Source organism: Odontesthes bonariensis, chromosome 8 (genome assembly GCF_027942865.1).
Source record: "Odontesthes bonariensis isolate fOdoBon6 chromosome 8, fOdoBon6.hap1, whole genome shotgun sequence".
NCBI lineage: Eukaryota > Metazoa > Chordata > Actinopteri > Atheriniformes > Atherinopsidae > Odontesthes > Odontesthes bonariensis.
The window spans coordinates 6275505-6293487 of NC_134513.1; the positions used below are offsets into that span (position 1 = coordinate 6275505).

Here is a 17983-nt window from a genome sequence, read left to right on the forward strand (position 1 = left end):
TACGGAGCTTATGTGATGATGATGGGATGAGTTTCAGCATCCATCCAAGTTCCTGTCCCTCATGACGCTACATTTTCAACAGTTCTTTAACTTTTTTACTTTGCTCTAAGGCGTGAATGGTCAGGGTTATAAAAAATCACAGATCATCGTAACTGCAATGAAGAGCTAACGCTCCACTGCACAAAACAGCCATCACATATATTATTATGTCATGATTTTTGACCCTGAATCGTGACGTTACTACATTTTGAGCATGTGGACTGAGGTACATATTGCACAGTTTGAGACTGGCTCTTTACTCTGTAAACCAGTAAGTCATGTCAGCACTTTTTACTTACTCTAACATCCTTCCTCACTTACTGACAGCAGCAGTTTGAGGATAAGAGCATCAATTGAGGGCGTGAAACTTAAAACGCCTGCCCTGCTCCTTTCCTGTCTGCTCTTTGTCTCTCTCCACTTCTCTTTTGACTCATCTTCTTTGTGCTTTCTCGTGTATCCTTGCTTCCCCTTCTATTTCTGATGTCTTCAGGGATGTCAGGTCATAAGAAACACGGCCCCTTTGAGGGAACTCGTGGCATTTTAAATTTTGGCTTCTCTTATCACACTTTGCCAGTGACTTGTCACCTTGTGGGAAGACGCTAACTTCTAAAGTAGGCATGACATTTGGTTAAGATAGGCCTGAGGTGTTATTTTTTTTTTGTTTTTTTTATCCCTAGTGCAATAAGTATCTTACATGCCTGCAGGACAAGAGACTCGAAACACAGACAGCAGCACACAACCTCCAGATTCTTGCACTTACTCTAGACGTTTACATTATTTATTCATTTTGTGAGTTTTGTCTAAAATCTATTTATTACTGCACATCAGTGATGGTGATTTAATTCTTGTCGTTGGTCTTTATGTGCAGTGTAAGCCTTTACTGAATATGTCAGCAGGCTGTATGTGATCTTTCTTTTGCCTCTATTTCTGTGCATCTGTCAGTTGTCAGCAGCCAGGGACAAGACAGTAGAAAGTCTGAATCAACCAGTAGATTACAGGGAGCTAAAAGGCGAAGATCCGTCAACAGTGGAGCTGGTCAAGAAAATGGAGCAGGTACATAAAAACACATTACAATGTCATTTCATCTCGAGGACTTTAAAGGCTGTGTTGCAGGTCTGCAGCTATTCTAGAGTGTCCCTGTGTGTATGCACACGTAGCTGGAGGTGAATCTAGCCGAGCGAGAGAGGCAATGGCAGGAAAAAGAACTCCTGGTAGACCAAGTGACCCGGCTGTCGAAGCCGCTCAGGGAGCAGGCTGAGAACTGCCAACAGGACGGACTCTCACTGGCGAAGAAGGTAGACCACTTACAGTATATATAGGCAGAGAGGAGGTCATATACACACAGGTAAAATACTCTAACAGAGGCAAGCATGCTGCGTGCATGCTAAGTGTAGATTCTGTTGTGAACACTACAATTAAGTACTTATTCTTTCACAAACACACTGACACATGTTTCAGGAGCTGGTGTGGTGCATATGCAGAGCTCTTTGAGCGTTACAGTTTCTCTTCTCCTCCCTAATAAAAAGATGAAGGTAGACCTTGTGACGTCTTCTGATGGCTTTCAAGTTTCAAGTTCACCATGATGTTGTTTTCATCTTGGTATTTTGCACTCAAAAGTGACATACAATGAGAGATGGATTTTAGAGCTCTGTGCACATTCATTATTCCTGCTTTTACAAGTGGTACCAAGGTATTTGACATTGAAGCTGGCCTTTAGTACCATTTGAGAAATCTAAGTGGCCATCTAAGTGGCTTTCTCAGCTTCTTTTTCAGCACGAGAGGTTCGTAATTTACCTTGTGGAAGCATGAAAGAGTAATTTGGAGATTAGTTCAATCTGAGATGTAAAGCTAGGACAGACAGGTCTACTCACAGAACCATGCTGTGCAACTACAATAATTTCAGCCAATCTGCATAAACAATGAACTTTGTTTCATATTTCGAAACAAGACTCGCATAAATCAAATTATACTGATCGATTAACTCACAACTTATATATCAGTTCTGTATCCGAATGCATGTGGAATCTTTGGTTCACCTAATCTTTGCTTCTGTGTTCGTGGTTCTAGCTCAACGAGGTCCGAACCAACATCATCGACACCAACCACCGTTTAATGGCCGTTTCTGCAGAACTCTCCATGAAGCAAGCTGCTGCTTGGTCTCAACAGCAACAGATTAAAGAGAAAGAGATCCAGGTCAAAAGGGGTCACTCACAGCACATAGCGTGTATCGACATAAATGTCATTCTGTCTATACTGTGCTCTTGTTTTCAAATGATTCCCTCGGTCTCCCATTATTCCAGTCACTCTCCTCTGACCACAATTGAAGAGAGAAAGTGTCTCACTCTTCACTTCAAACCTGTTTATGCCGCTTATTTGCACCGTAAAACACATGTAGAAGTAAACTTGGAGGAAAAGAATGACAACAATCATGAATGAAAGAGGAGGAGAAATGAATGGTGGTGGAATAGTAAGTGAAAGCATTGGGGAACCTGGATTAATATTCAGAAACCATGTGGAGAACACAAGTAAACAATGAATTTCTAAAGAGATAGAAGATAAAGTCTTTGTTACTGTATTTGAATTGGTTGCTTGATATTCAGACTGTCATCTGATTTATCTTTCCATTTACATTAATTCAAATTCCAGCGTGACAAATAAAGCAGAGTGTGTGACCAGGCCAACAGTAACTATAGCAACCATGAAAAGAGTTCCATTGTAAACATTTGAGCCTCAACTTAAAGATGAATTTGCATTGTTTCTGATCTCACCAGTCTCCAAAAGACTCAAAGCTGTATTAACAGTAAGTAAATATTTGCGTAATCAGTGGCCTTGAATAGTCGGGTCAGTGACATTCTTCTCTCTTAATGTTTAATGCTGTCCAGTTTTCCATAATTATTTTCGTAAAACACATACATGGTTTTTGAACACAGCTCGCTGTCGCTGACTGAAACAAAGATGATGAGTGAGACACACATTAAAGTCACGACTCGTGCTGCACAACCTGAACAGATAACCTGGTTGATAAAATGGGCTAAAACGCTAATTCTGGGCAATGAGCAATATTTTAATATTCTAACTTCCTTTCACGCCTGCTCCCTCGCAATAGGAAACAACATTGACATCTTTAACACAAGTAACATACTCACAGAAATCTTTTTTTTGATTGAATCCGACAAGATATTTGCATAGAACATGTCAACATTTTGTGACTTTATCGCATTTACATAAAAAAAGCAACAAGTGATTTTAGTTTTTGATCTACATCAGGGTCTGGTAACGTATACCGTCAACCAGCCACATTATTGAGTTATTATTCAACTATAGTAAGTCTTAACAGAACGCAAACTCTAGCAGCTGTAACATCATTTTAACAAGAAATGTAGAAATTCTGACACTGATTTGAAGAGAGTGTCCTACACGTTTCTGTTTCTATAGAAATTGAGCAACTAAAGACTGATTTTCCCTGATTGCGCTCTAAATAATTGTGGAAGTTTCTGTTAATAACCTGTAGAATCCTCATGGCTGATATATGATGGCATCATGCTGCATGAACTAGAGGTAGAAAATGGAGAGGCTCGACTTTGCCCAGAGTCTGAAACCAATGCAACCATCTGTTTTTGGCCACAGTCGTGGCTGAACCCAGCCAGGAGAGTGCATAGGGGGCCGAGTCAGATGAATATAAAGTGAGTGTTTCTTGCAATGCTCCTGTGTTTCCAGATGGACGGGTGCCAGCGGCGGCTGGAGCAAGGCCTGTCACCGCATCCTGAGATAGAGGAGGAGTGGAGGAGGATGCTCCGGGACAAGAAGAGAAGACAGAGGGACAAAGAGGAGAAGAAGAGGGTAAAGAAGTGCACAGAGACCAGTAGTAAAAGAATTGACTGAATGGGGCAGGAGCAGAAGAGTGACAAAGAACAGGGTTGTAGCAGAGGTGGGAATCGATTTGAGATTCTGTGGAACAAAAGGCTTTGTGGTATACATGAGTGAGAACTGTTTACACAAGAACTATTTTCAACACACATACAAACAGGAAACGACTGGCGGAAAGAGAGATAAAGAAAACTAGTTGTTTGAAACCAGTCCAGCTGTCTCAAGCTTGTTTGCTGTTACACTAAAATGCATTTTCTCACATTTTTGTTCTTGCTTCCAGCCATTGGTGCAGAACATGAAAATACTCTGCAGGCAGACCGCCTAACCCAGATAATAATAATAATGATAGCAGTAATAGGGGGAAGCTTGCAAAAACAGGCTCGTTTTAGGTCATTGTTCAACCATGCATTCAGAATGTTTAAAAGATGTGGTTTGGGAACGTCATAAGATGATTTATTGATTCCCGATTTACCTTCAAAGCTCTCATTCCTTGTTTTGTGTGCTCTCCTCAGATAAAATGCCAGCAGATAAACTGTCCATGTGCATGAGAAAATTGCCATCTCTGTGAAGCCTCAGTTAGATTCAGATACAGTTCATTTGCATGCTGTTGTGGGGTGGGAGTCAGAGGGAGTATCATGAGGAAATGTGTAGACTTTCTCAGCAGGAGTCTACGTGGGCTATGCATCCAAGTTCAGATCAATTCTGGCCATGCTTCTGTTTCATGTGAGGATGAGTTAAAATGAACCGTACCATAACTTAAGGAAAAATTGTTGTGACGACGGTATCTGTACACAGTGTGAAAACACTGTAAGGTCAGTCTGGTTTATGGAAGCGGACGGTAATTAACTTTGGCTCTGTCCCATCTTCAAAATAAATATGCCTTGCAGGTAAGATCCTGCAGTTTGCCCATCAGTGTCAGTATAGCAAGGTTGTGAGCTGCTGTCGGGCTGTAGAGAGTTCAAGCATGTGTTTTAGATCCTCATGCAATCACATGTGTAATTGTTTTTGAGCAGTGAATCCCGAAAGGTTACAAATATGCATGGGCAAGATAATGGACCAATGATTTTACGTGAGTCTACAGTTGGTGCCATAGCTGCTGCTAAAACATCCGCTATATCAGAATCGTGACCCTGAAGATGTTTGTCCAACTGGCTCCACTGGAAGCACTTCTTTGATCTGATTAGTTGAAAGTCACTTCTGATAGACACTTCCAATCACATGCCAAGTATTATTCGATAACACTAGCCCTCCTCCAAGCGGATTCCATTAATCATGTCACTCGCTGTTACTCAGCCAAGAAGACTGACTTCTTCGGCCGCTACTCCAAAATCTGAGCTTATCTTTTTCCTTAATCAGCTTTGTTGTTCCCTTTCATTTTGTTTTGAGAGATAAAGAAAGTAACAGAACTGCAGAGTTGATTATTCCATTTTCATGAGTAAAATTCAAGAAAATGAGAAATTAAGTATTGAATCCAAGGTCATGCAATCCAACATCAAATATTAAAGCTGCTTCTTGTGTGTACGTGCAGCTTGCTGAGGAAAGTGAATGGACCCAGCTGCCAAATGGAGAGTACACCATGGCCGAAGCACGTCCCAATGCATACATTCCCCAGGATGACGCACTCCCTCTGCCCACGCCCTACGGAGCCCAGGCCCCCTTCAAACCCTCCCAGCCAGGGGCCAACATGAGGCACATCCGCAAACCAACATTCAAACCCTTAGATATCTAGAAAAACATCACATATTTCTCATTTTTATAAGAATTATTTGTGTCCTGGACAAACATTGTTAAAGCTTGTAAAACAAGAATAATTGGCAAGATGTTTTTCAGTGATTTGGCTCATTTCTGCCACACAAACACTAATCTATCTGCTCCTCTCACAACTCTAATTGCTGGTCCCTCCTCCTCGCTGTGCCCCCAGTTCAGCTAGCTGCTGCTGTTTTGTCATGTGAGAGGTACTCGTGAACTGCATCTGGTTGTAATTGTGTTTCCTATTAAATGTTTTTTTACTTCTAAATTTACTGGCAATGTTTACTCTCAGCTTGCAATTCCACTACGTACTGTAGGTGACATGAATGGCAAGGGAGAAAGGGGAAATTTGAGTATGTTGTTACATAATGTTCACCAGAACTGTTTTTTTTTCCAAGTAAATTTCCCTTCCTAGCAACACATCGTGACTGTTTTGCCTTTCTCTGGAATATTCCAACACATTCTTCAGCCGAGTTGTTGTTTCACCCTTCACGCTTGTAATCTTTGAATAAATTGCAACGGGTTTAAGTTTCATGCGAGGGTTGGAGTGTCTGCTTAATGCCTGAAATGATAAATCTAGAAAGGAAGCTCTATGAAAGAGCATAGAGAATGACAAAGAGAGAGGAGAATTTAAATGAAGCGTATGGCAGTCAGAGAAGGCAGCGGAGGAGAGTCAAAGGCAAAAGGGGATGAAAGAAGGGCTGTAAATTGGGTGGAGGGTTCAGAGTTGGTTGCTTGTGACCAAAAAGTCAATGCTCTTTGAGGCTCTTTAAAAACTAAAAAATGACAGAAGTCTTTCTGTTTAATAATTCTAACATGTGAGCGTCATTTTGGTGTGTTGTACTGAATAAATCTGTGTTTACAGAAGTAAAACATGACCTCTTAATGGAAATAAGTAAATTTTTTTAATAAATTACTAATAAATATGGTGAAAACAGCTGAAATGCCAAAAAAAGAATGTTTTGTAGCAGAAATAATGTCGCCTCAGTAAAAAAAAAAAGTTAGGGAGTGCCTGGAAAACACTGTGTTAAACTTAGCTGGTGCTGTTGCCGCGTGAGTTTGACTTCTTAAGAGATAACGCAGTGATGTGATGTGTGTGTGATCATTCATTGCAAGCTGATGCTGGGAGCTGTCAGATTAACTTAGCCCCTGACTGTTAGCTGGCTACATAACACTGACTGCATAACAGAGCAGGTGAGGAGTGAAGGATTGGTTCACACTGAAAAAAGAAAAATCCCAGAAGGCGAATGTAATGCGTTTAAAAAAATCCACGATGTGTGTTCTTCATTAAACTCAGCGTGTGCGATGACTCAGATGATTTCCTGACTTCAGTAGAACTCTGCTGAGTTTGTCCAAAACACTCAGGTGTTCTCAAGAATCTGACAGCTCACTTCCTCCTCCGTAGATCCTGTCCAGTCATTAACTGCCTCGCTGGAGGCTGAGATCGTTGCACAATATAACGCGAGGCTCCGCCATGGTTCGGAAGTGGCTTGAAAGGAAACTCACTAGAAAGAGGGACACAAAGCTTCTAACATCCCCCGTGTACTTTGAAAGTGTGGAGATAAAAGACAGCAAACAGTGGAAAAAAAAAACTTTATTTACAATCCCTTTTAGCCTGTTTTTCCTGGTTTAAACAGAAAGAGTGATTAAGAAATCTCTTCTATCAGAGGAATGTCTGGCGATCAAAGCACAAAATGTAAATATGTGTTGGAGGGCACACAGGGAGCCAACACACACTGCTACAGACTCAAAAAATGAGTTCTCCATTTACAGTAGGAGCTCAGTCATGATTAAGGGGGTAGTATTCACAGCAGATGTTGCTGCTTTATAATTAACCCTCTACTACAAACCTGATTTACAGAAAATCTGGAGGATTTTCTCTGAAATGCAATAAAAACTTGATCTGCAATTTCCAAAATTATTTAGACACGAGTCCAGAGAAATAATTGTTCCCTGGGTTCACTGACAATCCTCATTGTATTCAGAACATATAGACACTGATGCCTGAAACACATTTAAAAAGAAAAGTTAATCGGTTATACAAGCGTGTGTGGAGAAGAATCAGACAACAACAGAAAGTAGAGCAGATGAGATCTTGTATGCATTAACTGACACACATTTCTCTTGTTAAACTGCAGCTATTAGTATGGAGGGTGATGTAAAACAATGGCAAACATGTCCCTATCCAAACTGAGGAGTGAACACACTGAAAAGTCATCTCTTTGGACTTGTCAGTTACATAAATCGTCAAAGGGATTTACAAATGACAGGTTAAAAAAAGTTTGTGTTTTTGCTTCAACTTTCCCTTAATCTCCTAATTTTTGGATTCAGTTACTTTGCACAAGCTCTGCACAGCTTCTTGAAAATCTGCTTTGTGTGCCGGCCTCGCCACAACGCTCTTGTACAAGTCACAGTTAAAATCAGATTTAATGCACAGCGGACCACACTGAGCCACTTTTGTCAGCATGTAATCAAGTTGATGGGGTGCAGCAGCATTACAGGAAGCACAGGAGGAGAAACGGGCGCGTTTGATTTACTAGTACTGTTCTGAGTATTTGACGTGGATGTTCATAAATTGTATGAAAGGAAGAAAAGTCGGGGGAAGAGTTGTAGCTGTTGGGGAAAATAAGGTTTTGTAAATATCTGCCTTCATTTTTCAGCTATCAAAATAAATCTGGCGTGTTCTGTGTTCCTTACTGTATTATAAATTTAGGTTTTTTGTCCGTGCATTCTTGTGCTTGTGTAATAAGCCTCTGCGGTTCCTTTCACACTGCAGCACACTTTTTCCCTGAAAAGCAGGTGGACTTCGCCCACGTGTCCATCCATCTATCCCTTTGTCCCCACCCTAATTTGTCATCAAACAGTGAGAGCTTGTTTATGAGTCTCAGTCTTTCCGCTCATCTTTCATTCCCCACCCTCTCTCTGTCCCTCCATCATCCTTCCTTCCATCCATAACGTGCTCTCAAGGCCCACGCAGCGATGGGCGCATTTCCCTTTCTCATCTGTTCCTCTCTTAATTCATCCGCCCCTCTCCCCTCTCCGCCCTTCCGCGTTCTTCATTTTTTCTCGAAGCCCAGCAGGATGAGCGTCTGCATCAGGGCCGTCTCCTCCACAAACCTGGCGTCCACGTTCTCCTGTTCCTCAAACGGGTTCGGAGCTGTTTGGAGTTGGACACAGAAAGAGCGTCTCACAGAAGATGTAACACCACACACTTCCTGCCTTGCTCTTTAAAGATAGAGGCTGTTGCATTTTGGCTGAGCTCGCACATAAATCCTCCAAAGGCCTGAGTATCTACACCAAGCAGGATACACACAAACACACAGACACACGCTACCTTGTGCTTCGATATCAGAGAGTGTTTTTGCCAGGTAGGTAAGAGGCAGAAATTCAGGTCTGAAGCCGGGCTTGTCTCTCCCGGTGAATGCAAATCCCTGAGGAGGAAGGAAAAACAAAAACACAAATGCGGGTTTATATGGGACTGAACCATATCAGCAGTAACACCAGCAATAAGTCACCTTAACTCCTCTTACTGATAAAGTTGGCTTCAGGTTCACATTTTAGGAACTCGTAGTTTCTTAGAAGCCACTGTGCAAAATGTCGATGCCAGTTAGCTGACTGGAACTTGCCAACAGCATCGTTTTTTCTCAGTGTAATGCTGCAGGAAAATGTTTCTGAATGCTTTTTCTTTTGGAGGATTTTCTTTATGTGTAACTGGCAGATTGTGCATGCAGCTGGGTCGCGTGGCACTCTGCAGTGCTTAAGGGGCGGGCATGAGAGAGAGCATGTGTGTGTTCTCTCTGCAGCATGTGTGACGCACTCTTCTTTGTTACCTTATTTTTATTTTGCTTCTCCAGCAGAGTCCTGACGTAATCTCTGGAGATTGAGGCCGAACTGACAGGATGATCCCACATATGGCAGATCCTTTGCACCATAGGCTACACACAAACACACAGAGACACACTGAATAGTTTGCATTTTAGGCATGAAGCTTGTGCTTTCAAAAGAAAACAAAAAATCAAATTCCCTGTTGCCTGTGAACAGCTGTCCTTTCTATTTGCCAACTGGAAAGTAAAACCCACATCGAAGAGTGGACTGCTAATGAGGGGTTGCAGAGAATTGCAAAACTATAATACATCGCACATAAGCAAACAGACAGTGCTAGTATGAGGGACAATGAGAGAAACTGTGGCTTCTCCTTCAGTTTCCTTTAAAGACACGGATGACTTGCTAAAAAGCTTCTGAAAGAGTTTAAACTTTCAGTGGATCAATATTTTTTGCTGCCTCATATCAAAGTAAAACTCCTCGTCTGATCTGAGATTTTTCCATTGTTGTTACAGTATGTTGGTTGGAAACATGCATCTTTTTGAAAGGGATTTGGTCGAGCCTTCGCACACAACATTTGTGATATTTGCTGACAAAATATCTCAGAGATCCGGGCACCTCTGGGCAACTGGCAAACAAAAACTGCTGCAGCATGTTTAGACTAGAAGGATGCTCTGAGAGCACAGAACCCCCGAGACCAACAGTTCAGACTTTCATGACGTGCAAATACTAAACCAACACATGTCACTGCTACACAGAGCATCTGACCTACTCTTCCTGGCAGATGACCCCACAGTTTCAGCACCAATCTCAGCTTAGTTCTCGTGACGTATCCACGAAGATGAAGGAACGCCGCTTACAGCTAAACTTCTCCAGGACCGCTGGTGGGTGGGTTCATAATAATGGACCCCCTTTCACGTTTTACTCTCATGTTAAGGAGAACATCTTTAACTCTGAGTAGGATGTACAATAAAGCCTCAGTCAACTGACTTTTATTTGTAGAGCCACACCATTGACTTGCCTACGGTACGTTTAATATGATTTAGGTTTCTGGGTGCCATTGTAATTGCATCGTAAATGTTAAAACTGGGTTCTGGGTTTTGTGTCGGTTAATCTTTACGACCCCGGTAATCACAAGTAAGATGTGCCATGTGCTTCAGTATAAAAAAAAATGAAAGAAAACAAACAAACAAAACAAAGAAAAGAAAAGATTCAAGATTGGGTTTCCACTGTTTCCACCAAGAGGGGACTCATCAGTTCATCTATAGATAATAGCAAGTCTCCACTTAGTAAACATCTGTAACTATGAATTTACTCCATTACAGATGGAGTTTACCTTGGCTTGCTACTTTTATTGTTACTGTTATTGTTATTTTATTGCTAATTTTATCTCAAATTCTATTATTTTATTGATGACTCTCTTAATATGGGATGCAGTTGCTATTGTGAAGCACTTTGGTCAGCTGAGGTTGTTTTAATGTGCTATATGAATACATTTTTAATTGAATTGAATTGAACTATGAATTTACAAAAGAGCTGCCTCCTTATTGTTGTATGTATTTCAACTGTGATACGAAGGGAAATAAATGTTTATCAGGCATTAAGCAAATATATTATAAGCATTATGAAAGCTGGATTTAGTCAACACATCCTTTATAGCGAGCACACTTTATAACTCAGCTGGTGTGTGTGTGTGTGTGTGTGTGTGTGTGTGTGTGTGTGTGTGTGTGTGTGTGTGTGTGTGTGTGTGTGTGTTGTACCTGCTCGATCTCTCCTGCCTGCCAAACTCACCCAACAGAAGTCTGACGGGCAGGAAACAGAACAGAGACACCAAACACTCAACATTCCTCCGATCACAGTGTGGACACAACACACACACACACACACCGAGCAACAAAAAAGATGTTGTGTAGCCACACAGGAACACATGGAAGTTATACAAGGACATCAACACACACACACACACACACACACAGCCTTCTCTCTGCAAATCCTTCCTCAACATGCACACACAATACACACCAGGTGGTTACACAAGTGCTTTGTGATTGGCTTCAGGGGGGCTTGAGGGAGATGAGACCTTAAAATACTCTCAGACTCTTAATTGGAGCAGAGATGGAAGTTTGGGGGGAGAATCATTCGAGAGAAGATCAAGTCCTCCACACTAATTGAAGGCATCAGGACGCGTAATGTTTTCCCCCTTAGACCATTCACTCTCAGCTCTGACCTCCAAGTTTGTACTCGTCACATGATATCATTTGAAGGGCGAGCCATTGAGACGGACATATTTGTATCAAACTTTTTCTCCACAGTCAGCAGTACCTCAGGCAGCCTCTTCAGGATGCTGAACTTCAGTCTCTCGTTGGCATCACTGTTGTCCAAATCTAGACACAAAGACAGGATTACGGTCATTACTCTTCTAAAACTAAACCTTTCATAGCACGACCAATGATGCAGCATTACACATTCTCTCTTTGCACTTGTATACTTAAAAAATGCTCAAAACACTTTGGAAGTAAGCTGCTCCTCCTGTGTTCCTCTTAGGCTGCAGATAAAATCCCACATTACCTGCATAACATCAATATATTCACTCTGGCTTTTTCTTAATTTAATTATTCATGTGAAATTCTGTGAAATGAAAGTAATGATAGGGGAAATTTATCAGAGATCTGCACTGAGCCTCGGGAAGAATGATTGTCCTGGGAGAAACTTTGATGGGTTTGTGTGTGCATGTGATGCGATAGAAGGGTCACACATGCCCAGCTAATTGCCCTGGATTTTAAAGTAAAGGGAGTTTCAAATAGTCACAGATATCTGATTAATCCCAGAAGAGAAGTGACGCACAATCCCTCTGACTTCAAAACGTTTAAAACATCCATTTCTCCCACTTTGAAGTCTCAAAATCATTCAGAATCTGTGCTTTGAATAATTGTTTCATCTCCATCTTTGTTCTGTTTAAAGAAACCTGAAAAAACAACAGAATCAAGAGGAAGGAAAGATATTTTGGTTCTGTTGATCTCGCTGCCAAGTCCCAGTGTTTGGCCTTTGAACAGATCCATGATATGAAATCCACACCAAGATGTACAAAATACACAGTACCAGTCTTGTTAAATAAGACCTCCGAATCTGCTGTACCCCTGAACAGTACCTCTGAGTGCCCCGTACATACAAATATACAAAAAACTAATGAAATGCAAAAGAAGAATGTTGAATTTTCCATGTGTCTAACTGGTAAACAGATTACTTTGGCAGCCTGCCAGGATATGGTACAAATAGCTCTGTGGTGTGACCTGCTTTTAATTACCCTAAAAGCCCCCATTAAAGTTGTTCCTATTACATTCGAATTAAGCTCTTGTTTTAAGTTCGGTTTCTTTTATGCTTGACTCCCTGTGTTATTTTGAAAAGCTTTGTCCTTTGTTTCATTCATTGATTAGAGATGCATTTTGGATCTACTTATCGCCTGAGCAGGACCATCAGCTTCATTAAAGCAACACTAGAGCAACATGTGAACTTTAAAGTAACAAGAGAGAATCTGGCAACCCTTTTTCTCTCTGGCTGCCCCCTACAGTTGTGGGATGTAACACCACTGTCGAGTTCTCATGTGAACATGTGCTCGCCACGGTCTTGGGTTTTGTGGGTGTCTGGTGCATTTCAGAAAGTAGTTCACAACAGGTGTGACACAGAATCTGCCTCCCAGATGGCTGAGGTTATGCAAAACATTTCCACAGATGGCTGGCAGGTCAAAAAAAAAATAGCGATCAGTTAATGAGAATCGCTAGAGAATCACAACAGTTAATGTTAAACTGTTAAAGATGAGAGCAAAGAAAAGGTCAACAGGCACAGTGGCAGCTCTGCGAGGCACTAATACACACAGCAGTGATAATTACTCCATGCTAATATTCATACGTTACATGCTGATGCATTACCACTGTGAGAAAAGAATAAGTATATCCTGTGGACTTTAAAGATGTTTTTGACATATTTGAACAAGAAAATAGATGAATCTCTTTGAGATGAAGGTGATATAAATCAGTTTAATAAAAAATAACTAAAAAAAAAAACGATCTGTGGTATAAACTTCTTCATTCCTCACACCTACAAACTTAAACAAAATTAGATTCAGGGACACCAGATTATTTGTCAATGATTAGAGCCTCTTTAGCTGGTAAAAGTGGATTCTGTTCTGTTTATTTTAAGGAAAAAATAACTTGCAGTTTAAGTTAGTGGCGTCATTATAACAACATGTAAAGATTTCCCAAAGTCCATCAGAAAAAGACTGCAAATGCATGTGATAAAGACAATGGTTTCCAAAAAAATTCCAAATTATTTGAAAGAAATTCCACTGTAAAGAATATAATAGTACAAATCGGTGCTAGTTTACTCAGGACTGGCTGCCACAGCAAATCTATCCTAAGAAAAGACTGCTTAAGGCAAAAAGAAGTCTCTGTGATCCTAAAATTTCATTACAGGAGCTCCAGTGAATATGTATACAGTCAGAAATGGCAAAACATTAACCTAGCTACAGTGTGACAGTTAAGGCAGAGACCAGGTCTTTTGGAATAACGTCCGGATTCTCTATCATAGAGAAGCCGTTTGTCTGAAGGTGGACCTCTCAGCAGGATGAATGGTCCTCAACATACAAGCATAACCACCAGTGAACTCTACTGAAATGTGGTGAAGGGATTTGAAACAAGCAGAACAACCCTCAAACATCAAACATCGTAAAGCAGTCTCAAAATTTTTTAGTGAACAACTCTTATTGGATGTGTCTTTGACGACACAGAGACCACCCTCTTTTAATCATTAAGTTTTCTCTAAATGCACAGCAAGACCACAGACCACTAGACTGTGACACACTCAGCGCAACAGGCATAAAATCTTTATCTATCCTCTCCAACCCCACCATGAGTACTGGCAGCAGCTCCAACACCTCTTCCTTAGAAATGGATACCGACAGCACCATTTGCATCCCGCCCTGGTACTTATTTGCTGTCGTGGTTGTGACAGTCCCCTGCCTGTTTGGTATCCCTGCAAACATCAGTGTGATAGTCAAACTCAGTCGGCATCTGCGTGGCTCCACCATGTCGCAGCGCCTCTTCTTCAACCTGGCATTATCGGACCTCCTCTGCCTGTTCTGCTTGCTGGCTGGAGGAATAATTTTATTGACCGAGCTCAATTCAACACTCCATTCAACACTCTGTCAAGTTCTCTTCTACTTGTTCTTCTTCAGCCTCAACTCCAGCTTAAACATACTAGTGCTAATAAGTTTTCAGAGGTACTACCAGGTATGTAACTAATGAAATTTATGTTTGAGTTTGTCAGAAAGTGGCACCTTCTAACCAAGCTTCGTGTATATTTCTCTATGTTTAAGTCTTAGAATGAAAGATGGGTGCTGGGTCAGTCACACTTGGGGCTTGTGTTGCAGCATGAGTAACATTTACCTGGTGGATAGAAAACTGAATTAAATTAAATAGCACGAAAGTCTAGAAAAGAATAAAAAAGCAAAACATAGTTTGTCCTTCAAAAGAAAAGAAAAAAGAAGATCTAGTTGAAAATGAAAGTGTGTTCCTCCAGACAAGTGGAACAAGTGAATCCTAAAAAACTGTGACTTGTGTCTGTGCTCACTCATGTCTTTAGGGTATAATTAAAGTCACTGAACAGCAAGGATCATGTCAAACTAAAATGTCTGCTCACTTTTCCAGATTCTCCATCATGCAAAGTGGGCCAAAGTGAACCGCACGTGGCAGAGGATTTTACTGTTCAGTGTGTGGATGCTCGCAGCCCTGCTGGCTCTTCCACCCGTGTTCTCACTGACGGAGGTGAAAAGGGAAACAGAGCAGCCTTCCTGCAAGAGTAAGAGGGTCACACCAGAGGTGGAGGTGATCTACATCGTATATACGGTTTCCTGCCACCTACTCCTGCTGTTCTTCTGCGTGCTGCTCGTTAGAGGGGTGAAGCGACTTAAAATGTGCGACAAGAAAAAGCGAAGCGTTACCAAACTCTTCAGTCGAATCATTGCCGTCTCCCTCATTGTTTCTTTTTTACCTCTGATGGCTCGCGTGATCTACGTGACTGCGCGTCTCACAGAATCAAAGAATCTGCTCAATGTCAGCAAGTGGATAACGTTTATTGAATGTTTCTACTTTACCAATCACTGTCTGAATCCATGGCTGTATTTCTTTGCCTCCCTCAAACAAAAGAGAGAACCCAACAGTGAGCGTGGGCACTTCCTCATGCCTCTTGATGACAGCTGCTAACAAGGTCCCGGTGTTGTGAATGGTCTTCAGCATCTGATGCTGTGACTTGACAGATAATGAAGCTGATGAAAAAGTTTGGTCTTTTTTACTATGTAAGCTGGACAGAACATATTGCTCAAATGCAAATCTTCTCCATGACATTGTTGTTTATTTTCTTACTTTTGTTTTATGCTGCTGCCTCTATCTTTTTTATCATAACATGATTTGCTATAATTATATAATCCGTACTATAATGAAGCTCACATTTCACAGCAAAATTTCATGCATAAATCTTCCATTTTGGCCTTTATTTCTGTTGGTATTTCTTTTCACCTCGGAGGTAAAACAAAATAACGATTTTGTACTAAAATGTCAATAAAAAGCCGGAACATTAATGTTATTTTGTTGCATCCAACAATTTTAAACTTACTTTAATCTATTTTTTGTTTTATTTCCCCCCATGAATTGCAATTTCACATCATAATTATCTTTAAGATAGCTAATTTATTGTCATAGTTTAGTACTGATTAGTATGAGTTGCAAGGAGTGTTTCACTCCAGCCCCCAAGCTAACGCCTACAGTAACATTAAAACATCACAAAGGTAGGAAACTGTAATGCTTGCAGAGAGATACCCATCTCACCTCACGCAGAGTGAAGGATTTTGGGTATTCTTGTTATGCTCAGAGACTTTACACGCAGGTCAACTGTTGATTGGTTGGAAGTTAGCCGGGGGCAGTAGGGGTCAATAACAACAGATTCCATCACAAACACAGGTGTAAAAGCTGCACTGGACAGGCTAATTATTTACAGGCTGCATTATTTAACACTTAGTTTCACTCCACAACACAGCAGATCTCCGTCCACTTCGAGTTCTGCTTTGCAAAGCAGAGCAAAGCAAAAGCCCCAACACAAACTGGAGTAGCGTACAGCTCAGACTACCACACGTTTCTGAGACTGACCCCAGGTGGCATTGACACGCTACAACATGGAGATCTGCGTTTGCTGAGCACCAACAGAGACAGCAGCAGCAAGTAAAAAGATTAGGTCTTTAACAAACAAATGTGCTGCTGGGATCCTACTTTCCAATACTCTGCAGCTTATGATTGTTGTAAGGTCTTGAAACAAGGGGGGCTTAGCCCGGTCCAGTCTTTGGATTTGTGTATTATTTGCATATAATTTTCAAGTTATTTGAGAATAAATTGCATCATGAACGTGTTGTCATCCCCTTCATGAAAGGTACTGCCTCCAGAAGGGGTCCTTAGGCAAGACCCCCTTACCCTACCTGCCTACCTGTAAGTCGCTTTGGATAAAAGCGTCTGCCAAATGTTTTTTTTAAACATGGAATAAAACCAAAAAAAGTATAATCTGAGTTCTCATTCACTTTAAGAAGAAATTAGAGCCTTTCAAAGAACTTGGTAAGCATTGGTTCAAGAGCTCATGTTGCAGAGCTCAGCTGTTGCACTACTTCCTAAAGTTCCAAACTGTGGCTTTAGAGACCTTTAGACCTTATATCACCATGTGTTACCGTTACTGTTGCCATATAATCATCTTATTTTACCAGCATTTAACTTGGAAATCATAACCCTTAGTATCTGAAACCTCCTGCCAGGGTCTTGTGCCTGCATCCAAGTAGAATTCATGAATTAATCGAATGAGAACAGCACTCTGATATTCAGGGAGTTTTGCACATTCAAACACTCTTTATGCCGGATCAATGGAAACTTCAGTGAGAGATAGAGGTAATTGTTTTCGCTAAGCTAAGATCCAGCTATCATGCTAACAATAATAAAACAACAACATGAAAACAGCTCCTGTGTAACTGTGTCTGTTCACCTGTTTGACGTGTATAAAACTTTAAGTTGTGATTTATCATAAAGTTGTTACAGATCTTGGTTTCTTTAATGAATATTTAGGAATATGCACAAGTGTTGAGACAAAGGTGTAAAAGCACACAACTCTGAAATGGATTCAGTTCATCTCATTAAGCCTCATTAACTGCAGTCGCTGCATCTGGCAGTATAAGCATGTAAACTGTGTCTATTGTGTTCAGGTTGACGGAAAACATCATGCTCAGACTTCATCGTTATTCACAGAAATATGACAGTGGCATGGAGGGTTGCTCTTGTTTGGTGGGAGATTTGTTTGAACAGCATGAGAGCATCTCATAGCTGAAGAGTGGCAGCTGACAACCCTGTTAGTACACACTTAAAAGGACATTGTCATTTGCAGACAAGCCTCCAAAAACAGAAAATGGGGATGCGTGGTCCCC

At 41.1% G+C, this 17983-nt stretch overlaps 3 protein-coding genes across 3 annotated transcripts in view; 2 read left to right on the forward strand and 1 right to left on the reverse strand.

Moving 5' to 3' along the window:
- ccdc146 (coiled-coil domain containing 146) overlaps positions 1-5890 on the forward strand; it is a 30804-nt gene extending 24914 nt beyond the window's left edge. The window contains exons 18-22 of the mRNA XM_075472599.1: positions 982-1092; positions 1197-1334; positions 2107-2232; positions 3757-3879; positions 5435-5890. Of these exons, the coding sequence (XP_075328714.1) occupies positions 982-1092; positions 1197-1334; positions 2107-2232; positions 3757-3879; positions 5435-5635 (699 nt within the window). The 3' untranslated portion in view covers positions 5636-5890. The remainder of the gene's footprint in view (positions 1-981; positions 1093-1196; positions 1335-2106; positions 2233-3756; positions 3880-5434) is intronic.
- Positions 5891-7231: 1341 nt separating this feature from the next.
- The window catches only part of gsap (gamma-secretase activating protein), a 33460-nt gene continuing 22708 nt past the window's right edge, over positions 7232-17983 (reverse strand). The window contains exons 29-32 of the mRNA XM_075471464.1: positions 11800-11861; positions 9486-9590; positions 8990-9086; positions 7232-8812 (exon numbers count right to left, since the gene is read on the reverse strand). Of these exons, the coding sequence (XP_075327579.1) occupies positions 8712-8812; positions 8990-9086; positions 9486-9590; positions 11800-11861 (365 nt within the window). The 3' untranslated portion in view covers positions 7232-8711. The remainder of the gene's footprint in view (positions 8813-8989; positions 9087-9485; positions 9591-11799; positions 11862-17983) is intronic.
- On the forward strand, positions 14336-16998 carry LOC142385754 (P2Y purinoceptor 4-like). The gene is made up of 2 exons (XM_075472464.1): positions 14336-14762; positions 15180-16998. The coding sequence occupies exons 1-2, from the start codon at positions 14382-14384 to the stop codon at positions 15732-15734; spliced, it is 936 nt and encodes a 311-aa protein (XP_075328579.1). The 5' UTR covers positions 14336-14381; the 3' UTR covers positions 15735-16998.